The 24,771-nt window shown below is 40.3% G+C and overlaps 3 protein-coding genes across 6 annotated transcripts in view; 1 reads left to right on the top strand and 2 right to left on the bottom strand.

Moving 5' to 3' along the window:
• LOC111535918 (putative uncharacterized protein CXorf42) overlaps nt 1–3,920 on the bottom strand; it is a 66,271-nt gene extending 62,351 nt beyond the window's left edge. For 2 of the 3 annotated variants that reach the window (XM_023202159.1, XM_023202158.1), the window contains exon 1: nt 3,427–3,895. In XM_023202159.1, the coding sequence (XP_023057927.1) occupies nt 3,427–3,806 (380 nt within the window). In that variant the 5' untranslated portion in view covers nt 3,807–3,895. Of the gene's footprint in view, nt 1–3,426 lie in introns of all 3 variants that reach the window. The other variant, XR_002729607.1, reaches the window with a different exon arrangement.
• A 5,668-nt stretch (nt 3,921–9,588) lies between these two features.
• ZBTB33 (zinc finger and BTB domain containing 33) lies at nt 9,589–17,302 on the top strand. The gene is made up of 2 exons (XM_023202155.3): nt 9,589–9,886; nt 12,327–17,302. Exon 2 carries the CDS (start codon nt 12,329–12,331, stop codon nt 14,345–14,347), a length of 2,019 nt encoding a protein of 672 aa, XP_023057923.1. The 5' UTR covers nt 9,589–9,886; nt 12,327–12,328; the 3' UTR covers nt 14,348–17,302.
• Nucleotides 17,303–17,553: 251 nt separating this feature from the next.
• The window catches only part of TMEM255A (transmembrane protein 255A), a 52,651-nt gene continuing 45,433 nt past the window's right edge, over nt 17,554–24,771 (bottom strand). For both annotated transcript variants that reach the window (XM_023202156.3, XM_031936594.1), the window contains one exon: nt 17,554–19,931. In XM_023202156.3, the coding sequence (XP_023057924.1) occupies nt 19,773–19,931 (159 nt within the window). In that variant the 3' untranslated portion in view covers nt 17,554–19,772. The remainder of the gene's footprint in view (nt 19,932–24,771) is intronic.

Genomic DNA, 24,771 nt, shown 5'->3' with positions numbered 1-24,771 from the left:
ACGGTAAAAAATTGTGTGTGTGTGTGTGTGTGTGTGTGCGCGTGTGTGTGTATATATAAAAATATATATAATATATAATATATAATTATATATTATATTAATATATATATTTGTTTTGTTGCAGAGAATTCTGAAAATAAGTATTATTAAAGTTTTACAGTAGGCTTGACATGGTGGCTCATACTTATAATCTCAGCATTTTGGGAGGCCAAAGCACAAGAAGAGCTTGAGCCCAGGAATTCAAGACCAGTCTGGGCAACATAGTGTGACCCTTCTGTACAAAAAATTAAAAAATTAGCGGGGTGTGGTGGTGTACACCTGTAGTCCCAGTTACTCGAGAGGCTGGGGCAGGAGGATCACTTGAGCTGGGAAGGTCAAGGCTGCGGTGAGCCATGATCATGCCACTGCACTCTAGCCTGGGTGACAGAGTGAGACTCCACATCAGAAAGAAAGAAAGAGAGAAAGAAAGCAAATAAATCAATAAATAAAGTTCTTTAATACTTTAGAAAGGGACTTTCTACATTATATAATCTTTCCCTTTGAAGATCACATCTGCAATAATTTAGGTATTGCCTAGAAAACTATTTTTAGGGTTCCTTCTGACTCTAATTCTATCAGTTCCGGTCCTTTAAGCATTTCCCAAGGGTATCTATAAGAATACACTTCAGATAATAATGCTTTATCACCTTGTCACAAATTACAGGTTTATCTGTGAAGCACATTGCCTCAACTCAACCTAAACACAGAAATAGATGAGAGGGAAGAAGAAACTGATGAGCAACACCAAAGAGAAAAGAAATAAGAAAAAAAAAGCATTAATATTTCACATAGTATTAGATACAGAAAAATTAACTAAACCAAACTACACTGGTATCTTCATTTTTAAAAAATCGCTGTGTAATACTATTATCTGGAATGCAATCTGCTCCTGGGTTAAGGAAAAAAAATCAAAATATAAATGTATTATCTGTTTTAACACTGAACTCTTCTGTTAATAGGAAATTAGTACCCCATGAATAAAATGTAAAGAAAACAATTAGCATGCTAAAATCCATGAGCAACATGTTTTAATTCTTAGGTATGTTAGACTCCCTTTAGTTCCTTCTAAAAAAAAAGTACCTTACCTATCTGTTCTTTGGAGGACATTAATTTTTTTTGTATTATAACATTTGTCATTTATTGTTTTAATTTTTGCTGTTACTCATAAACTAAAAAAAGAAAACTAAGAGAGGTTCAATTTCCCCAAAGTTTAGCTGCTTTCATCTATAAAAATCCTCATAAAAGAAATATATTTGATTTCATTGCTTGAATAAATATTTTTTACTTCTTTATTCAGGGAAAAGGTATTATAAGTATACAGAGTTAGACTCAGAGGGTTTCCCATTTCAAGAGCAGGCAATCTAAAAGTAAATATATGTCTAACCATTCTTGGAATATGAGTATAGGGACCAAGGATGCCTGCCAGACTAGAAAGACACACAGTCTTTGTGGTGTGAGGCACAAAATTAAGGCCCAATATTGTGGACTACCTTGACAATTGGGGAAACCAGGAGGGCTCCCAATAGCCTAACTGTGAATTCCCTTCTCCATTCTGCTTCTGCAAATAAGGTCCCCTAGCCAAATGACCCCGCTTCTCAAAGAGACCAGACGCAGTTCCATCTTATCTCTGGGTAGCAGATTTTAGTACACTGTCAGCCTGTGGAATTATTCAAACCAGCCAATTATATCCTTCCAAGGGGAAGCAGGTATTACCTCAATTTCTTGATACCACAAAGTCTACCTCCCACAGCCCCTGATTATTCACTGTCTTACCAACAGCAACCTCGGTGTGGCCCTTCGTGGCACGCTGTGTTCTCTCCCATTCCAGTTGTGAATATATGTGATTAATAAACCACTGTTGATCTCATCTGTCCTGTGTTCAGCTACTCCATAACACAAAGGGTGGGAATCCTTCCCTCATCAACCTGGTGAAGAGCAGATGATTGTAACAGTCCCTGCTGCTACCTGGTTTTATCTGTGCCTTAAGATAAATTATTTATCGTCTATGTGCACAAATGCAAATTTTACCCAAGTTGTTCTTATATCTTTTGGTTAGGATTCTAAAATAAGAAGTTTGTTTGATTGACACAGACTGGGAGGACCTTTCTATCCCAAAGGCAGGAGGGATCCTCAGAGGAAAAGTGCAGTAGTTTCACTCACCTCTCCCACATGGGTAAAAAATGTGTATCTCTAAACTAACTCAGGACTGTTTTTACTGCTCCTGCTACCAGGCATGAAACCCTAATAGCCAACATCTGTGAAATGTTTATTATGTTCAAGGCACTAAATCATTACAATAACCCTAAAAACGTCAGTACTATTTGTATCCCCCTTTTACAGGTGAAAAAAAAAAATGAAGCTTGGAGAGGTTACCAAGGTCACACAGGTATTAAGTGGCAAAGTAAGGCTTACAAACTCAGAAAGTCTCAATCCAGAAGCAGTCCTTCTCATCACTATGCTTTACTATATCCCACTAGTGGAAGAAAAAGACTAATCAAGACATCTCCCAACTGTTGGAATTTCAATCTATCCCTCAATACCTGCAACGTTTTTAAATTTCTCATTTTTTAACTGTAGTGCATGTAAGGCACTCAGTATAGTACCTGAAACACTCAATAAACATTTGATATGAGTACTTACACAGCAATAATTATAACTATTTTCCTTCTCAAACCATCTACTTCACACTCCAATATTCACTCTCATTAGAGGAAAACTCATCTCACTCTCCTCTCATTCTTCAAAGTCAAGATTGAGACCACTTAAGACATTCCTCAAGGTAGCCACATCTGCAGTTTAGCACATCACTTTGCCTACATTCATCCAATTATCTCGTCTCAGAGGAAGGTATTCTCCTTTCCAATTTAAACCCTTAAGCTCAACCCTTTCCAACTCCCTACAAGGAATTTCCACTTAGCCTATTAGGATCTCAAACCGATAATTCACTCAACACACAACACATTCAGTAGGTTGAGCCCCTACTAAGTGCCAGGCATTGCAAATTCTGTAATGAATAAAATAGGGGTCCTCCTTTCCACGAGCTCAGTCTAGTGGAGAATAAAAATATGTTCACGAACGATAACACAAAACAAATGCTATACGTAGGTCTGTGACCCTTAGCCGTGTCTGCCCCGAGATGAGAGGCGAAAGAGGGTGGAGGGAGACCGGGACACCCTACAAAGAGGCCCAAGGATGAGTGAGAATGTAAAAGAGGAGAAGGGCGAACAAGGAGCTGCCGTGGATAGATTGCGGAAAAGGATGAAAATGGGTGCAGTGAAGGTAGAAGGAGCGAAATGCAAATGGTCAGAAGCGGGCTGAAAGATGAAGCGGACTCACTGAAGGCAAGCGGGCCCCTTAGAGCGAAGGTGCGGCCATGATATCACTCACCTCTGCCAGGGGCTCACCTCCCTGTCCTCGTCCCGCAGGAGCGTGAGTAGTTGCCGCAATAGGCGCACGAGGAGGCAGAAGCGAAAGTGATGCCCCGCGGCGCAGAGAGCCGCTCTTGAGAATGGGACCACAAGTGGGAGCAGCAGGGCTGGTTTTGGGAGCCTTGGCTGAGCCCATTCCATTCTCCAGTCAGAGAGCAAGCGTTCCAGCGAGAGCTGCTCCCCAGCGGGGAATGGGAGGCTTTGCTGGCCTTGGGGCTCTTGGACGAACTGCAACACATCCTCCCCGGAGCCCGAGGCCTCCCTCTCGGTACTACAGAACCGGACACTGGAGCTACTGCAGCTTCGAAAACGGCACATTCTCAGTAGCCTCAGCAGCATCCGTTGTCTTTGCTCCAAAAACCAAGCCCGCGCAACCGCTGGAAGCAAAGGAAACCATGGGAACTATTGCGAGTACGTTGGCAAAACATTTCCCCTGGTCTATGTGGCCAAGGTGAAGAGGTGTGTGTCTTGGTGTAAATAAACCTCCACTGCAACCGATTTCGCTCATTCTTTGGTTCCGCGTTGAGGCTCGCCAGGGTCTAAATCTGCATGGAGACCACGTCTTCCTTAGGCTCCTACTTGAAATAACTGAAGGGCAGGACGACAGGCCACTGGAGACATTTCACAGAATGGTCATATCAACAACATAGTCAATTCTGTTCGTGTACAGGTGCTTTCCGTGAGTGTGTGTATTACATGCTCTATAATATTGGGCGCACTCTGTGTCGTGTGTATAAATTATGTACATTTGGTTATGTGTGTATATATATGTACATATATAATAAATAGGACTGGCTCAAACAGATTCACATATTTTTTCAGTTTATTTGAATTAAAAGAAAAATCTGAGATGGGAAGAAAAGGGACAAAGTATTCAAAGTATTTCGTACACAAAGTGTGTTTATTTCAGTGTTGTCAGATTTATTAATAGCAAAAAGAAATATACAGTAGGCCCACTTATCTTTGAATTTCAAATAAAGAATAATGTTTTAGTATAAGTATGTTCCATACAATAATACAGTAGAAAGTGACTACTTTCTATTAAAGATGAGGTGATAGCCACTGTTGTACTTCTTCCTTCCTCTCCCACTACTTCTAAAATTTGTTTCTTATATTCTTTTTTGTTTGCTTATTTTGTTTTGTTTTGTTTTGAGACGGAGTCTCACTCTGTCACCCAGGCTGGAATGCAATGGTGCGATCTCAGCTCACTGCAACCTCCACCTCCTGGGTTCAAGTGATTCTCCTGCCTCAGCCTCCCAAGTAGCTGGGATTATGGGTGCCTGCCACCACACTCGGCTAATTTGTGTATTTTTAGAAGAGATGGGGTTTCATCACGTTGGCCCAGCTGGTCTCGAACTCCTGACCTCAGGTGATCCTTCCACCTCAGCCTCCCAAAGGGCTGGGATTACAGGCATGAGCCACTGCCCCCGGCCTTGTTCCTTATATTCTAAGGCTTTTTGCTTGCTGTTTGAGAAAGGGAAGTGGGAGCAGCTCCTGATATCCACAAACTGACCTCGCACTTACAATTAGGCATGTTCTTCTCTTGTTGAACATAAACTCACAAAACACCAACCCAAGACAAGATCACTGGGAGCCTGACCAAGTGAGACAAAACGAGACCCCTTCATAAGCTTGTGCAAGCACAGACAAAAACAAGTTCACTGTGACACCCAGAAAACACCAAACACCCCCTCTTGGCCAAGATAGGTCACTGCTACTTTGCCAGTTAATGTACATCTTTATCCTCCCTCTAGTCTGCCCTCCCTATAAATAAGATTTATTGAAATGTTCAATCATACAATTGCCCCTGCTTTCTGATGGATCTGAGATGGAACTCCTGCTTCCTAGACCTTCCCCCAAATTGTCCAAATTCTATAATAGGTTCGTTCTAACAACTTCTTACTAAAACACATCATAGTTACCTATAGTGTGTGTTGTCCCTCCCTGGACTAAGAGTAATAAATCCAATTTGTCAACTATGGGTATGTTTCTGGTAGTCTGTGGTTAAAGGGCACTGACACATTCCACTGCCTAAAATGTTCTTCCCCAGATATTTATATGGCCCTTTACCTTAGTTCATTCCATTCTTTGCCCATACATCATCTTTTCAGAGAGGCTGTCCCTGACCACACAATTTACAATAACACCCTCATCATTCTCTCTCCCTTTACTCTATTTTTCTTCATAGCACTTACTACTTTCTGATATTGTATTATATATTTAGATTATATATACACAAATGTTGATTTTATGTCTCTTCCATTATAATGTAAGTTCCATGAAAACCAATATTTCAACTTGATAATAATTATATCCACAGTGCCTACAACATTGCCTGGCACAAAGTAAGCACCAAATGATATATATTTAATATGTATTGAAAAAATGAATGAAGTTTACAGTGTTGGGGTTTACAAGTTTCATCGTCACATAGTCATTATCAATCTGTTGTTTGGGCTTAGTCTTCCACTTAAATAGATTGGCTTACTGCAAAATCTCCATTCTTAATTCTTTATTTGGACTCATTTCTTATTTGATTTGACTTCACATATTGCCAAGTAATTTTTCACAAATGACTCATGGGTAGTATATTCCCTCAATTTTGTTCAAGTTTGGAATAAGCCGTCTGTTACTTTTTTTGGTAGATTGTATTATTGTTAGCAATTATCAACTCCTCCTTTTCCAGTAGGAGAGTTATATATCCCTATCCAATTGACTTTGGAAAGTTTTAAGAAAAAAGGGCAATAGGCAGTATTAGACAGGTCACTTAAAGAGAGAGTTGTTGGGATGAAGCAGAAAAGGGGATAGTGGTGAAAAAGCAACATATATTTGGCACTTATTGGGTTCCAGACACTCATTCATTCAGCATTAAGCAACCATCTCTATCTACAATTTGTTGGGCCAAGGGATGCTTCACAAATAAGTTAATACTTGAGATGGGTTTTTATGGAAGACCAGGCACTTGCCAGGAACTAACCAGACAACATGTTAAGCGAGGTGTGGCTATGAAGGAAATGACTATTCCAAGCTCAGGGCTACGGGCTCAGACTTGAAGGCAGTAAATTGCATGGCATATTCTGGAAACTGTGAGCAGTTTGACACTATGCATAGTTAATTCATTTAATCCTCAAAGTGACTCTGTGGGAAGGTATTATTATCCCTATTTTACAGATGAAGAATCAGGCTCAAGATCAAAGAGCTAGTAAGTGGCAGTATCAGAATTCCAACCCACTCACATCTTCTTCTTAAGATTTTGTTTCTTCCATTCTACCTTACTAGGGTTTCTGCAGATCCCATGGAGTGACCTTACCAAATCTGTATCCATAAGCATAACATATAGGAAGGGCTCTAAGACTGAATGAGTGTCACTTTATCTTTTGTCATCAATTAATATATATTAAGCACCCACAATATTGTTGGCATTTTAACACAGGAGAGGACAGTTACTACCCTCATGGAATTCATAATCAAGTTCAAAAGGCAAGCAAACACTGACAATATGGCTATAAAACCTAACTCATTCCATTTTCAGCCAATAAAACCTTTCTAGAATGTGAAACAATTGATACCTCCAAATCCATTTGATACAGGTTGTTCTCTGACCTCAGGTGATCCTCCCACCTCAGCCTCCCAAAATGAGTTCTTGTTGTTTGAAGTAGAGTTCAAACTACTGAGTTGTTTGAAGTAGGGTTAAGCCCTCCAGATTAAAAACAAAAGTAGGCCGGGCGCGGTGGCTCAAGCCCGTAATCCTAGCACTTTGGGAGGCCGAGACAGGCGGATCACAAGGTCAGGAGATCCAGACCACCTTGGCTAATACGGTGAAACCCCGTCTCTACTAAAGAATACAAAAAAAAAAAAACTAGCCGGGCGACGAGGCGGGCGCCTGTAGTCCCAGCTACTTGGGAGGCGGAGGCAGGAGAATGGTGTAAATCTGGGAGGCGGAGCTTGCAGTGAGCTGAGATCCGGCCACTGCACTCCAGCCTGGGCGACAGAGCCAGACTCCGTCTCAAAAAAAAAAAAAAAAAAAGTAAAAGTAAAATAACTAGTTGAGAAACAGAAAATTAATTAAACTTTCCGGTGATCCTGTCCCAAAGATGATCATTAAGGCCACTCAGGCTTCTTGGTCTGTTCTGCTTTCCTACAAATAAAATTCCTTTCCTGACCATTGGATCCCCTTTCATTATAGGTAGCTTTTAAACTTGTTTAGTTTTAGATTGGTTAGGGGGTGAAAGACACAGCAAGAAGGGAAGAGAAGGTTTGCTGTGCTTTGAATGAACAGGTTTCATCATATGTCAGTTGGTCTTCCAAACTTTTAAAACACTTTCAGGAAAGTGACAAAGGCAAGGTAATTCTGTTGCCAGCCTCAGTGATGTAAATGCTGGTGCAAAATAAATTGTATTGTGCCTTCCAATTTACTGACAGGTGACCAACAAACATGACATCTAGAGTGGCATCTATTGCCACTGTAATCTATATTTCAAAGATACGTCTTATTTTAGTTTTCATCAATTAAGCCCCTGAAAGATAAATAGATCCTAAACTTTCAAGAAATACCTGGTTCTAATTACTAAGATTTTTTTTTTTTTTTTACTACTAAGTTTTGGGGAGGATAACTCAGAAAAAATGGTTATTAAGTACTCAGTTGCCAGGAAAAATACTAATCTGCCTTAGTTTATTTTACAACAGCATACTTCTATTTGCCATGAAATATCTTTATAGTAAACAATGAAACTTTCATAATGTTAAGTCCTAATCAAAAATCAATAATGCAATAATTCCCACATAGTTTGCTTTCCCATAATACAAAATCTTGGAGAAGAGCTTAAGAAATTGCATATTTCCATGTGAAATACAGCTATATTATACCACTTTGATGTTTTATTATACCATCTGGCTTTACTTTATTGAGGAGGATGAAAAATAGATTAGGGATGGGTAGATGATGACATCCATGTCTGATTTCCTGTCAGAGAAAATTAGATATAGTCAGATCTGTTTTCAGTCTAATATCCTGATGGACATTTTCAGCAAGATTTTTTTTTTAGGAAAGAAGCACAGGAATTCTACTGCAAGGTATTAATAGATACAAATTTAAGATTTTTGGAAATGAATGCAGTATTATCCTATAAATATCTTTTAAAAAAGATAAGGAAGGTAGTGAATGGCCTTAATTATGGCAGAAAAAAGTTACTATTTGGTTCCTTGGTTGAATATATGATCAATAACCAGCCTAAAAGGGAAATATTTTGCTCTCCAAACACCCATCCTGTTGTTTCATTCATTATGGTACTCAGTTGGAAGGGTATTAGCAGAGGATTTAAAAAAATTATGTAACTCACAATGTATTTTTTCAGTCATTAATCACTGAACACTTACTATATGTCAGACACTAAAACCCTCTGAAGATGAAATGCTATGGAAATATAATAAAAAATTAAAATAGTAATAATAAAAAATTAAAAATGCAAGTGTTAATATTATTAACTTTCAAGATACAGGTCAAATGACAGCACTCGATTTGCTATTCTCTTCTCTGCTTCTACATCTTGTACAAATATTTTTGTCCATGTTTGTGTACCTACCTACTGAGCTCCCTAAAGAGGTAGAGACCTTTGGGTTATTCATTTTTGTATTCCCGAGAGCCTAACATAGGGTTTTTGCTACAGATCAAGCAAGGGGTTAGTAAATGCTAGTTGAAATGAGGGAATTAACATAGTACTGCATCATTTAGTATTCAATTAAGAAGACAGTTGTCCAAACACTAAATTTCTTTCTTAAAAGTAGTTACTGTAATGTAGTTGCTGTCTTGTTATCCCAGAACTTGAATTACCATAAGAAGTTCTTAATTCATATTTGATTGTATGTATTCTGATATTTCAAGATGGTTTATCATCTAGCAAACAGTCTAATAGAGCAGATTCAAACTTGCAAAAGAAATGAAACCTGTATAGTCTCTAAAAGTTTGTAGGCCCTGGAAGTTCACATTGAATTGCTTGCGACTGCCTTACCGATCTTTCCCTTTCCTTTTTTCCCACCCTTTCGCCCTCCGGAAAGAGCCGAACACACAAGCGCTTCCCAGTCTTCCTCCGCCCCCTTGCGGAAAGAGCCGAAGGCAGAGCACGGCGCCGAGGTGGAGCCGCCTCAAGCTCGGGCCCTTCCGGACCACCCCGGCCTGCGCTCGGAAGAGGAGGGCGCCTTTGACTTGAGCGCTTCGCCCCCGCGCTGTGCCCTCTGTCGGCGGCGTGGGGCAGCTGTAGCAGCGTTGGCGGCAGGAGGCGGCGGCCGCGTCGACGTCGACCCAGACTGGAGCGACGTTTAAAGAAGGGGCAGAATCGCCGGGGAGTGCGGCTTCTTCTTGTTGGGGGACTCCCAGCCTTCCGCGCGTCCCGAGGTGGAGAAGCGGCGGCGCCGCGAAGCAGGTGAGGACCCGGCCCCAATCCGGGAGGGGAAGAAGGAGCGCGCTTGCCTTCTCCGTCCCTGGGCCGCGCCTGCGTTTGCATTCGCCTCACTTGAACCAGGAAGCGGCAGAGTCGGAGGCTCCGCTCCTCCGGCTCTTTCTTTGTGTGGGCCGGGGAGTGAAGGAGGGGACGAGCTGCGAGGGCCGCGGCGCGGTCCCCTTCGCCGTTAGGGGCCGAGGGGCTGCCGGTGCCCTGGGTAGGCCCCGGGGCGTGGGGAGCCCATCACAGAGACCCACTTGGCTTTTCCCTCGCCCCTCTCCCTGCTTTTTTGTGCCTCTTTTACTCCCCCAGCCCCTACTTTGATTTGAGCTTTTCTGCCGGGCCCATCCTCCCCTTCCGTCCCCTTCCCGGGGCACAACAATGCCGCCTGCTTCGCTTCATCCGCCCCCAACACCCCACCCTGCCTTTCGCCACCTTCTACTTTCTCTGGTACCCCATATTCCTCCCGCCTTCACTCTGCTGTTTATACCTCCATCTGTATTTGCAAGAAGCTTGCTTTGCACGTGAATTGGGGTTAAAAACCTCGGTTGCAGCTGGCAGGGTCCATATGGGGAAGAGGGAGGTGGAGGAAGGGGGATGAGGTTCAGCTGCCGCAGGGAGCCGCGTGTCGGTTTGTTTCACTCCCTCGCGGATGGCTTTTATCTCTTTTTCACCGTCACCAGCTCCTCCAAACCGGCCCTCGGTCAAGGGTTTCACAGTGATGTGGAATGGCTTTTCCACAGTCGAATAGCAGATCTTCGGGGTGGGTTCAGACCGACTTGTGCTGTCCCTGGGCCCACCCTGACGGGAAGGAGGGGGGACACATAAACGAAACGAAACCGAGTTCCAGCGTCACCTGGACACGTACATTTGACGCATTCCCATATTGGAAGAACCCGTGTGCAACTGACAAAAATTGCGTGCCATTTTCAGAAAACCTGGCTTTCCACTTAAAATCGACTTCTGTCGAAATGCCCGTATTTCGGAAGCCCTCGTTTTTGGCAAACTGTCCAAAGGTCACCCTTTCTGATGATGAATACCTTTATGGTAACCTGGAATTCCTTGGTACTGTTAACATGCAACACCTTCTAATAATGTTTTAAATCTTTGATTTTTGTTTTAAAAATCTTTGATTTTTGCCTGCTGTTTGTTCTTAAGGTATCATTTTGAAAAATTTAGAAGGTATTTGAGACAGAATTGTCCTCCACGTGTATGTAACTTAAGCATTGTGACATCTATACCTTTTTGGTAACTTCAAAGGGAGAGAATAGTAATAAAACTATTTCTTCACTAAAATTACTTGTCAACTAATTGTTAATATATAATATCCATGTATTAAAATATATCCATATATAATCATATGTATGGATATTATATGTATATTTAATATATGGGATTTTTAAAACTCTGGCCTCTTTGTTACCGGAAATATCTTCTGCAAAGTGCAAAAAATGATGTTTTGCTAGTGCTACACAACAATGCATTCTGACATCATCCCCTTTTTCTAGCGTAATCTATTCCAATAAGTTAATGTTTTCATTTTCACTCATTTGGTGTGAAAAAGTTCTCATACGAATGCACATAATTCTTTACCAACAAAAATGAAATGTTTCGTGTTTTCTTGGAAGTGGGCATTTAGAAATGGTAAACTTTCCTTTTCCTTTGTCATATTTTTTCATGATAGTGTCTGTTGACTTCACTTGGCACTGTTTAACATTCCACCTCTGGAAATTGTAAAGATGGAGAGATGAGGGGAAGGGACAAGGGGATGAAGAAAGAGGAAAGGGTAAGAAAGATGTTTAATAGTTTATCAAGATGAGGCACCCCAATTTAAATAACAGAAAAATAATGGGACGTTGGGAGGTAATAATTGTCAGTGTTTATAAATGTCATTGGCTCCAGGGTGTAGATTCTGCATATATTCTTAAAGATTAGTTAAGAGTATGAATTTCAGACACAATATTGTACGCACTGAGCTTTTCTGACATTTAAATCATTTACAGAGAAATAACTTCTGTGTGTTCATGATGATTTTCCTTAATTTTGACAGTTAGAAATCAACTCTTACCTCTTCTTGGAGAGAAAACCCAAAATTGGGACTAAGAAAATTAATTCTAATCTTTAGAAATCACTTAGTGGAGATGCATGTATCTAATATTCAAAAGAAGGTGACTATGGAGATTACTGTTCAAATCTCTATAACAGTGTAAAACTTGCTCAACTTAGGAACAAGCCATGAGATTTGACACTTGTTCCAAAAGCCAACCTGTATGAACAATTTCTGTAAAAGCCAAAAAATTATGCCAAACTTTGGTTAAAACTTGAATAAACTAATGATGCTGCAGCTTAAATTCTAAATGATAAGTACTTTTGTTTTTTTCTCTCTAATCCTTTCCCATCCCCTCCTCTCTTTCTCTTAAAGGCATGGAGAGTAGAAAACTGATTTCTGCTACAGACATTCAGTACTCTGGCAGTCTGCTGAACTCCTTGAATGAGCAACGTGGCCATGGACTCTTCTGTGATGTTACCGTTATTGTGGAAGACCGAAAATTCCGGGCCCACAAGAATATTCTTTCAGCTTCTAGTACCTACTTCCATCAGCTCTTCTCTGTTGCTGGGCAAGTTGTTGAACTGAGCTTTATAAGAGCAGAGATCTTTGCAGAAATTCTCAATTATATCTATAGTTCTAAAATTGTTCGTGTTAGATCAGATTTGCTTGATGAGTTAATTAAATCAGGGCAGTTATTAGGAGTGAAATTTATAGCAGAGCTTGGTGTCCCATTGTCACAGGTTAAAAGCATCTCAGGTACAGCTCAGGATGGTAATACTGAACCTTTACCTCCTGATTCTGGTGACAAGAACCTTGTAATACAGAAATCAAAAGATGAAGCCCAAGATAATGGGGCTACTATAATGCCTATTATAACAGAGTCTTTTTCATTATCTGCCGAAGATTATGAAATGAAAAAGATCATTGTTACCGATTCTGATGATGATGATGATGATGTCATTTTTTGCTCCGAGATTCTGCCCACAAAGGAGACTTTGCCAAGTAATAACACAGTGGCACAGGTCCAATCTAACCCAGGCCCTGTTGCTATTTCAGATGTTGCACCTAGTGCTAGCAATAACTCTCCCCCTTTAACAAATATCACACCTACTCAGAAACTTCCTACTCCTGTGAATCAGGCAACTCTGAGCCAAACACAAGGAAGTGAAAAATTGTTGGTATCTTCAGCTCCAACACATCTGACTCCTAATATTATTTTGTTAAATCAGACACCACTTTCTACACCACCAAATGTCAGTTCTTCACTTCCAAATCATATACCCTCTTCAATCAATTTACTTGTGCAGAATCAGCAGACACCAAACAGTGCTATTTTAACAGGAAACAAGGCCAATGAAGAGGAGGAGGAGGAAATTATAGATGATGATGATGACACTATTAGCTCCAGTCCTGACTCGGCCGTCAGTAATACATCTTTGGTCCCACAGGCTGATACCTCCCAAAATACGAGTTTTGATGGATCATTAATACAGAAGATGCAGATTCCTACACTTCTTCAAGAACCACTTTCCAATTCCTTAAAAATTTCAGATATAATTACTAGAAATACCAATGATCCAGGCTTAGGATCAAAACATCTAATGGAGGGTCAGAAGATCATTACTTTAGATACAGCTACTGAAATTGAAGGCTTATCGACTGGTTGCAAGGTTTATGCAAATATCGGTGAAGATACTTATGATATAGTGATCCCTGTCAAAGATGACCCTGATGAAGGGGAGGCCAGACTTGAGAATGAAATACCAAAAACGTCTGGCAGCGAGATGGCAAACAAACGTATGAAAGTAAAACATGATGATCACTATGAGTTAATAGTAGATGGAAGGGTCTATTATATTTGTATTGTATGCAAAAGGTCATATGTCTGTCTGACAAGCTTGCGGAGACATTTTAACATTCATTCTTGGGAGAAGAAGTATCCGTGCCGTTACTGTGAGAAGGTATTTCCTCTTGCAGAATATCGCACGAAGCATGAAATTCATCACACAGGGGAGCGAAGGTATCAGTGTTTGGCCTGTGGCAAATCTTTCATCAACTATCAGTTTATGTCTTCACATATAAAGTCAGTTCATAGTCAAGATCCTTCTGGGGACTCAAAGCTTTATCGTTTACATCCATGCAGGTCTTTACAAATTAGACAATATGCATATCTTTCCGATAGATCAAGCACTATGCCTGCAATGAAGGATGATGGTATTGGGTATAAGGTTGACACTGGAAAAGAACCTCCAGTAGGGACCACTACATCTACTCAGAACAAGCCAATGACCTGGGAAGATATTTTTATTCAGCAGGAAAATGATTCAATTTTTAAACAAAATGTAACAGATGGCAGTACTGAGTTTGAATTTATAATACCAGAATCTTACTAAACTCCTTTGAAATACTAGAAAGTTGTGTTTTGGATGATGGGGCAGGGGTTTCAGAAGATCTGTAAAACAAGGTGCAAATAAGTTAATTTGATCTGCCACATTATCTGAAAGAAGTGTAGTGGGATTTTTGTTGATAATTTTTAGAAGCAAATTTTTCTGAAAGTTTTGACTAGAGGTGAGACCCCCTCCCCAAGTATCTGTTTATATAGTTAGTTTTCAGCTCATTTAAAAGGCAAAAATTAAAAGCTTGGAGAGATAGTTTTCTGAATAGAATTTGAAGCAGTCTGAATGTTCTTTGAAAATAACTGGAGTTATTAGCATACCCTAGTACATCTTACAACTTTCCCCTTCCATGTTAGCACTTTACTGCTGAATTCTCAATTTTCTTAACATTGAGACAATAAATGTGTGTTTTGTCTTGTATATGGCATAAAGAGTAAATAAGTTTTAGAGTTGTTCTGGAAAATGTCAGAATAAATCTCTGCTTGGGTTGTGTAATCTGCTAGTCCAAGCGGACAGCAACCTCCTGCTACCCTCTCTCCCTGAAAATAGCCATGCAGACAAGTCTCTCATCTGAAGAACAAATTAGATTTAGCTAATCAGAATTAATCCTTGCTTTCATTGCCATAGTCTGTAAAAGACTTTGGTGGCTAGACCACTTTATACCTTTGCAATGTGGTCTCTGGGAGCAAAAAACTAACGGAAAAAAAAAAAATCTCTGTAATGGCGGATAGGAGGAGATGAAAAGTTCTGTTGCATGTATTTTTAATTCTCTGGCTACCACATTGTAGAGAATGGAATGAAGATTTCCTTTTTGCTTCTTATGGTTAAAAATATTCCCATGAAAATTTTCAAATTTTGAATCTGAAAGCCACCAAATGAATCTTTATGTATAAATCCTTGTAAATGATAGATTCCATGGGTGAGACTTTACATATTTTGGGTGGGAGGCTACTGGCATATATTTTTAAATGTTCATATTATGTAGAATCTCCAATAGGAAGTCTTTATTTGAAATAGTTGAATCAGTGATCTAGTATTTTCCTTTCAGCAAGATTTGTTAGGTTTTTACCCCTTCTAAAATAAGTTTTATTCCATCTGCAAATTGCTGCAATATTATAGCAATCAGAAACTACATAAGGAATGTTATATAGGCTTGTCAGTTCCCATTTTTCTTGACAACAATAAATACCACTTCTTTTTAAAATGACACATATTTAAACACTTAGAAAATAAAGTTAACACTTACTGAAGTGCTAGTACTAAAATGTGCTAGTACTAAAAGGAAGCAGGTTGGAACATAACATATAGCCTAGCATTTATAACAGAATTGTTGAACGTCTGTAAATGATTTTTTGTTTTTTTGCAAAGGAAAAAATTGATACTGGAAAAGATTGTTGTGCATAGTTATTAGTTATTTGTAACCTTGCTTAAGTATTTCTTAGTCCAACGTAGATATTTTCTTTCTCCTTACCATGTATTTTAAAAAATAGTCTATTTCTTGACTTTGAACTTAAAGCTTTAATCATAATTTCTCATGTATACATCGTTCTTCTGATGGTAAGCTGGATTTGAAGGTAGTGGTTTCAGTGTTTCTTAAGTTGGTAGCTGAGGGTATCAGGCATCAGTACATGCAATAATACAAGAAAAAAAATCCTTTGCTTGCCAAAGGGTAGAGTGATGTGCATTTATCTGTTTTCTGTTCTATAAGTCTAGACCTTCAAACCATTTGTAAACTAACCCCTGGGAAATTTGAAATTACCTTATAACTTAAGACTCTGTGATCTCTGGAATCACCATATCTGTTTCTTTTTTGTGTAGATATTGATAACATCACTCTTTGACTATAGTGTGCACTCTGAAATGTTCTCAGTGAAAATTTGTTTGAGTTTCATTAATGCTATTTCACCAGTTAGACATAATTACTTCTACCAATGTGAATGATACGGATGCCGGCAGAGCTTCCAGATCTTTCAGACTCAACTGCTAGGTCAATTAGTTTGTCATAATAAAACTTGGCAGTTTCTACAAGCCTATTATGACAAACCAGGAACTAATTCTATAATGGAAAACTATCCATTCTGAATAATAGGGATGTAATTATTTGCTGCTGCTGTGCTCTGTAAATTCTGAATATGACATTTAAACTCTGTGCCTACTAAAGGTATCTTCTGGAGTTTTTTGGGAGGAGAGAAACTGGAAAACTAAATTGTATTTTTGCCAGAAGACTCTTACTTGCATGTGTCTCAGGGTCTTCAGTTTTTCTATAAGTTTCCATATCCAAAGTTCGCAGTTCATGTGAAATACTTCTTTGGGGCAAAAGTCCTTCATTCCTGGTATTTATTGGATTGGAAATCTGTAGCAAGATGCTGTTTAAAGTTACCATGTGGTTTTTCTATCTTATACTTAGCTCTCTGGCTCTTGAACTTCCTTTTTGTCTTTGAAGTTAGCTTCAGATTTGCTCCGATGCTAAATTACCTGTAAATATTCTGGATAGGAACTACTTGAAATAGTAATTTGTTAAGAGATATGACAAAATGAAAATTCTTAAACTACAGAAATTTTAAAATGCCATAACAATCTTGCAAGACTAACTTTAAAATATACTTTAAATGATTATTATGATTTTGGTAATGATCCCCCACACACAACCACTATGAAGAAATAATGCCACATTTTTCCCCATTGTACCAAAAAGATAAAAAATGGTAAACATTGATCAAGGTATTTTGTATTGTCAAGGCATGCATATTCTAAAGAATTAAATGCTAACTTAACAGCACTGGCTTTCTGGCTGGTCAACCATATGAAACCTTGTTCATTCCTCCCAGTACTGTAATGTTCACACTTGTACAATCTTCCCTGTCATGACTTTAAGTTCTACTTTTCATTAACCATGGCCTGATATTAGTTCTTAGAGCTTCTTGTGGCAAAAATAAAATGATTTAATTCTGATGTTTGAGTGCGTGTTTTACAAGATTGTCTTTCAGAAATTATATGGGTTTTTATATTTTTCAATTTTTGTAGCAGGAGACTGGAGCTGTATTTCTGATGACAGCATGGCAGAATTTCCCATTAGGTTTTATATGTTGGTTAATCATGTCCCCTTTTATCTTGAACCCTAATAGTCAAAAGTGAGTCAGCTGCTGTCAGTTGCTTTAGAGCATTTGCTGTACTTTTATAGCTACCTTGACACAAGTGAATAAGGAGGATAGTTTTATTCATTGGAAACATCACAAAAGCAGTCTGAGTTTTCAACATGGCAGTGATACAGATTTTAAGCAACATCCAGTTTATACAGGTTCTGGATTAATATTTTAATGTTTCATGCCCAGTTCAATACTTTAAAGCAGAATTAGGAATAAAGCAGTAAATATTACAAAATGCGGTCAAGATACATATTGGAAATACAAATCCCTTCATTACAGCAAATGTTTTGCAAAAGAGTAAAGCAGCAAATATTAATTTTTCTAAGGTAACATGCACTTTATATAATTCAATGTAATAAAAGCTGCTCAAATTAAGTGTTACAAAATCTATACTGTTTCAGGTTATTTTGTAAAGTAAGAAAAATACATAGAAATGAGCCATAGAATCTTAACACTTTAAGAAATGTGATAAATGTAGGATATACTGTGTAATGGTGCCTTTAAAAAATTAAATATAGACATTCACTAAAGCAAATGGTCAAGTGTAAATGAAAAAAAATTCATTGAGTATTACAAGTTGATATTTGTTTAGTAAGTCAATTGGGTATTAGTCTCTTTGAAATCCAGTAGAATTTTAATATGCTCAGAACTGTAAAAATCATAGTAATTTTGTATAACACAAAAGGATTATAGTTTTTCAGATTCAAAATCTGGATAAGATAACATTCATGATGCTGAAAGTTAAACTGGATATCTTGCAAACATTTACTGTTAATAATGAGAGAGTGCACTTCCTGTGCCTTGATTCTTGATGGCTGGGTGTCTACAAGGTAGATGGGAGCACCAGCATTTGTCTGCTATCTCTAATCCATTAAGTTGGGAGGTAGCAAAATTGGCCGGAAATTTTTCTAGTGTGTGTTCTGTGTTTGGAGAACTGTCTAATTAGGTACCCTCCTGTAGCCCCTGTATTTTTTACGTTATAAAGTTTAGGATTATCAGTCTTCCTTTAAATCAATTCTCAGGTTAACATAAGATCACAATGAAGGTGTTCATTCTGAAGTGAAGGCATGGGTGCAAAAGTGTTTTAAACTCATCAGGTTGATGGTTTAAAGCTATGTGTAATTAAAAGAACTGTACAAATAACCTACCACGGTGTGCCAGATGGATTTTAAATCTACCATAACACTTAAGTATTTGTCAAGTTGGCTACGTTTGAGGTTTTGCAGACTTGAAGCGGCATTGTAACACTTTCATAATCTTGAATGCTGTCATGACTGGTCTCAACAGAAAAAAGGACCAGTAAGACCAGTGGTATTAAAATACAGATGAGTCTTTTGGGGTGGGGTGCAGGATACGTGCGGATTGCTGGGGTTAAGCACAATATTTGAAGATTAAATAGTCACAAAGATTAGTAACAATTCATATCACGACCCAAGAACCTAATTTATAACATTTTTAAACTCTTAATTACAACCATAAGATTTATATCTCCTGTAGCAAATGTATTTTGTAATAATGCAACATGTAGTAGAACCACTGTCTCCTAAGTGATCTACTTAAAGCATCTCACATGTTGCTGTGTATTTCAGTGTTTCCGGAACAATACATCCTGTTCCCCACTACTCAAGATGCAAGAATATTGCACTTTTCCCTTTAGGAGGTACCAATAACAAAAGCTGAGCTGAGTGATCACAACAGCCATTTTTACAATACTCACAGAGAAGAAAGGAGTAAGAGAGATGGGCAGCCTTTTTCAACATCCAGACACAAGCAAACAAAATCTTAGCCAGAACTCTCTGTATTGGAACTACTGTGTAGCCCCATCAGCTGGGAAATTGTCCTTAGGGACTGACTTTAGTGGTAGGGAAAGATAGGACCTATAAGCCGGGTGCTTCAACCTGGGGTGGCAATCTGCCAAGGGCCTGAGGACAACACTTCTTTACATAAAGTGAAACAGATGGCAGCCACACTTCTGCTGAATACAGAGGTGGAGCACAGGGTAATGCAGGTCCAAACACGACAAGCTTCTTGCTGGGCTGGCTCCCCAGCCTTGCTTAGAGAGTGTGAGCTGCCCTTCTTCTGTGCTGGGTTCAGCCTAGCCACCCCTGCTCTGCACTAATAATGAATAAGCTTCATCCCTATCTTTCCCTAGCCTGGCAGGCCATTGTAAAACTTTATGCATAAAAGTCACACTTTAAATTTTGTACCTTACACATTTCCACTGAAGCAGAAATACAAAAGCCACAATAATCTCAATAGCCAGCAGGCATTCCTCTTTAGGGACTGTAAGGTGGTGGCTTTTCAAAAGGTGGATAGTAGGGTGGAGAGTAACGGGGCGGTGCACTTGAGGACCACATGTAGCTGGGTGAGGGAGAGGCAGACTGGGGCTCATCAGAAAGTCCAGAGGGAGGGGAGGATGGAAAGACACTGGAATGCTGTGTGATAAAAAGAAAACGTTAGTTTAGGCAGTGAGTTTGCAATTCCCTGAACAGTCATTACTATTTAAAAATGAATATGGGCCAAAGCCTTTTTTTTCTATTTGGAAGAACAGAAAGCTCCTAAACCTCACAGAGTTAATGAGCATGAAACAGGTGGTTCTCTTAGTCACTCAGGCTACAGCCACCTGCAGAAATATCATGGAATCCTCCTCTGCAACCCCTTACAGTCCACATCCAATCAATCACCAAATCCTGTTGCTTCTACTTCTGTGTTGTCTCTTGAATTCATCACTACCTTTTCTACATTTATAACTCAAGCCTCCGATACCTTTCCCTTAAGCTATGGCAACAACATCCCGACTAGTCTTCAAAAAGGTAATTTTTGACCTTGAGAACACTTAATGAGGTTAAGCCATTGATTCCTGGGAAAGTCTTTGCTAAAAGAGTATATCACAGAGAGGTAGTACAGTAGTCAGGAGCCCCTCTCATAGACAGGAAACTAAGGGCAGAGAGGTTAAATAGCTTGTTTGGATCTGGAGTCTTCTGACTCCAAGTCCAACATTTTCTACTCCACCTTAACTGCTGCCCTCTCATCCCCAAGTGCACAGTAGGCTGGAGAGCAAAGAGTAACAAAGGCATGGAGGTGAGAATGAGGACCAGTGTGTCAGGTTGCAGAGACACTGAGTATTCAGTTTTACTTTGTGTTGTCTTACTTTGGGAAAGGTTGTTAGTCTTTGGGAAAGGAATGGAAATGAAGTTTTTAAAATATGCAGTGAATTAGCAAGAGTCATTTTCCCCTTTCTCTCCCTGGCCTATGTATATCCTTGACCCTAGTGAGTTCCCTGCTGAAGGAGAGTTGGCCTGTTGTGTTTGTTGCTGTATCCTCCAGAGCTCAGAACAGTACTTGCCATGTAATAGGTGCTCAATAAATCTTGAATGAGTGAATACAATGTCAGGAGCATGGTAGATGAACTTGGCATGCTTTTAAAAAATAAAACCTAGGCTGGGCGTGGTGGCTCAGGCCTGTAATCCCAGCACTTTGGGAGGCCGAGGTGGGTGGATCACCTGAGGTCAGGAGTTCGAGACCAGCCTGGCCAACATGGCAAAACCCCATCTCTACTAAAAATACAAAAATTAGCTGGGTGTGGTGGTGGGTGCCTGCAATCCCGGCTACTCAGGAGGCTGAGGCACAAGAGTCGCTTGAACCTGGGAGGCAGAGGTTCCAGTGAGCCGAGATCATGCCACTGCACTCACTCCAGTTTGGGCGACAGAGTGAGACTCCGTCTCGAAAACAATAAATAAACAAACAAACAAACCTATGTCCAGATTTCTAAGCCTTGCTTGAGACACAGAAATATTTTCCTTACCACATAATGTTAAGACTGAGAAGAGATGATAGCTGCCATCATCCCCTGCCTCCCAAATCCCATGCATTATTTCACTCTGAGTGAAGAAATGGCAGGGTCATAGAACCTGGAGAGCCCTTAAAGGCAAAACGACCTGAGGCAGTGGACGCAAGACAATCTAGATTCCTTCCTAAAAACTCATTTTTTCTCCTCCCTCCAAGAAGACACCCTTTGTTAAAACATCAGTATAGTGATTTCCTGATTTTCCATCTTGTACCCTTCAAACTCTCCCTTCCTCCTCCTCTCCCTCCCTCCTGTTCTATTGCTTTCCTCAACTAAGAACTCTCTCTTCTTAACCAGAGAGGGAAACAAAAACCCACCAGGGCAAAGAATCTCTGTGCCTGTGCATGTGGCACTCACTGCCTCTCTAAATCCCACTACAGAGATGACATGAGAGGCAGCAGGCCAGTTTTAGGTGTTCCCAGCCACAGAAGGGAGAGGCAAGTTTCCTGAAGTGAAGCTAAAGGCAGTTCTGTCCTGAGAGGCATTAAAAGGCTTCTGTGGGCAGCAGCTGCTGTGGGTGGCAGTTGTACACTTTGATAATAAAAGGGGGGTGGTACAACGGCCCTTGGGTTTTCACTTCTCAGTTTTGTGTTTGAGAAGTATGGGGGGGAGGGGGGCATGATTCTCACTTCCCTTTGAGGATGCTGGGAGTCTTAAGGATAAAATTGAAGGGTTCCTGGCAGAGCGAGAGAGCTAACTGGCTGCAGTCCACACACCCTTGGGGTTTAGTGGGGGAAAAGGCCCACAGTACCACTGCATAGTTTCCTAGCAACAGGCAGGCACCTTGGGAAAGATTTGGCTTTGTCGCGGCTGGGGAGTTGGCCTGGTGTATTCTGGTTCCTGCCTGAGAGTGTGACTTTAATAATGCTGTGGACAGCTCAGGAGAACAGAGCTTTGAATCCTTATGTACCACCAAGCATAAAGAGCATCTAAACAGCCTACTGCTGGGCCTAGTCAGCTCCAGCTTTCTGAGCTGCTTCTTAGAGGCTGGGGTGGCCAACAGGCTGATGGTGCTCAAAGAGGAGCACCACCCTTTGAGGGACACAGACGGCTTTCCTCTTCCACCTTAGCCTGCCTCCTGCCTGCCTGATGGCTGACCCACACTCTTCAAGATCAATGTGCATTTCCATCAGGGCATGCTTCTCTCTTCAGGAACCTTGTGGGACAGTGACTTCACAAAGGGCCCGAGAACTGGCTGGTGATAATTACTAAAGACACTGTATCCCAAGGGTAAAATCCAGCATCTGTTGGTACTGTGCATTCCCTCTCTGTTCTGCCCCTGGAAGCAAAGCCTGGGCAGATGGAGAGAACAGTGGATAAAAGAAAGATTTTTTAGAAAGGGGTGAGTCAGGAACAAGGGAAAGGAAGGGAAGAAAGGAAAGACTTGACAGCGGGGCATAGGGCGGGTGGTGGGGGGAAGAAAAAGTTGAGTGATAGCAACAACAGCTTTCTAAGGCTCTCAGCAACCTGTGCCATAAACTGTACCCTCCTAGGATCAAAGCAATCCTTTTATTAAATGGGCCCAATTTATAATGAGTAACTTTTAGTGGCTAGGGTGAAACCTAGTGTACCCTCGTGATTTAATAAAGAAAAACAGAGGCACCTTTGAATTGCATAGGTTGAGACTTTTGTTTTAAGCTTAAACTTGGCAGGTCACCAAATGGATGGGAAAGGGACCATTCCATGGTTAGAGCAAAGTAGGGGTACTGGCCCAGTATGCCAGACTGGGAAATATTGCTGGGAACCTTGAGGGGTTTATAAATAGCTGGGTTTAATTTCCCAGCAGAAGTAAAAACTGATGCTTTGTACCCTACAGATTTTGGACTACTTGGCTAAAGCTGAAGGGGTGGTGGGGAAATAGTGCAAAGGACAAGAGAAATGAGTGTTGGTAGATGAGCAAGGAGGCAAAGATAGTCTCAGCTTATATCCTTCCTGCTTTGGAGTATGGGGAGTTCCTGAGAATCAAGGACACCCTGGAGCCCAGTGCTTGAAAGAATCCAGTTTCTTTAGCTCAGCACTCAAAACTTCCTCAGGGCCAGCTGATCAGACCCAAATCCTTGCTCATGTCTGACCACAAGAAGTGTTTCCCAAGCTGCCTCACTGGACAGCTACCCAATAAGGGTATGACTTTGAGGGGTTAAAACAAAACATTATAAGTCTTTTTTTCCTCATCCTTCTATTAGCCTCAGGGTCAAAAGGAAGTTGAAATCACCAAATCCAAAGACACAGAAATAGTCCTACTGGAAATAACCAAAATGGGAAGTCGTTCAGAAGAAAGTCTAGAAAGGTCCATTTTCTGGCTGTAACTTAGGTCATTTTACAATCAGAAGTACATGAGGGAGCTCTGGCCTTTTGGGGGTGGGTCTGTGCTTCAGGTGGTTATATTGTCAGATCTGGAGTGCATTTGCTGACTGCTTTTTATTTATCTTGGAATATAAGCAGATGTTTCTTGGCCTCTTGACTTTTTTTTTTTTTTTTTTTGAGACAGAGTTTCTCTCTTGTTGCCCAGGCTGGAGTGCAGTGGTGTGATCTCGGCTCACCGCAACCTCCACCTACTGGGTTCAAGTGATTCTCCTGCCTCAGCCTCTTGAGTAGCTGTGATTACAGGCATGCGCCACCATGCCTGTCTAATTTTGTATTTTTAGTAGAGATGGGGTTTCTCTATGTCGGTCAGGCTGATCTCGAACTCCTGACCTCAGGTGATCCGCCCGCCTTGGCCTCCCAGAATGCTGGGATTACAGGCATGAGCCACCGCACCTGACTGACTTTCTTATGTAAAGAATGGTATTTGTGCCTATGAAACTATAAGGGAATGAAACTTGGTGAGCAAAATAAAGCTAAACTAAAATACTAAAATGAAACCATTTAAATTCTAGAGAGAAATCACTTAAAATCTTACCCTCTCAAGACCTAGGCTATACAATTATAAGGTCTTCAAACAGGAAATACTAAAGACATCTTGAGCCTTGTGAAAGAAGTGGGAGACATATACAAAGTGTCCAAGCAGCCCCTGAATTCCCCCTGAGGAATGCATGAAGGAAGGGAATCCTTTTTCAGTGGGGATCAATTTAATAATTTAATAAAAAAGAGTAAAGAGACCCTTTCTGAGGACCATGAGTAGGAAGCTCACGATTTAAACCAGTAGAAAGTATAAATATCCCAAAATTAACTGGGGAAAAGATCTGTGCTCCAATTAGATTCACAACTTCAAAAATCCCCCAACCCAATCTCTGGAATCAGATAGTCCTAGATATAAATCCTTGCTCTTTCACTTACCACCTCTGTGACTTTGGTGAAGTCACTTAATCTCTCCATGATTCAGTCATCTTATCTTAAAAATGGTAATTACAAGAGTACTTCTCTCAAAGAGGTAAATGACTGAATGATGATATAGGTAAAGCACTTAGCACAATGCTTAGTACATAGTA

The sequence above is a fragment of the Piliocolobus tephrosceles genome, chromosome 12, assembly GCF_002776525.5.
Source record: "Piliocolobus tephrosceles isolate RC106 chromosome 12, ASM277652v3, whole genome shotgun sequence".
Taxonomy (NCBI): domain Eukaryota; kingdom Metazoa; phylum Chordata; class Mammalia; order Primates; family Cercopithecidae; genus Piliocolobus; species Piliocolobus tephrosceles.
This window is presented reverse-complemented; position numbering and strand designations above follow the sequence as displayed.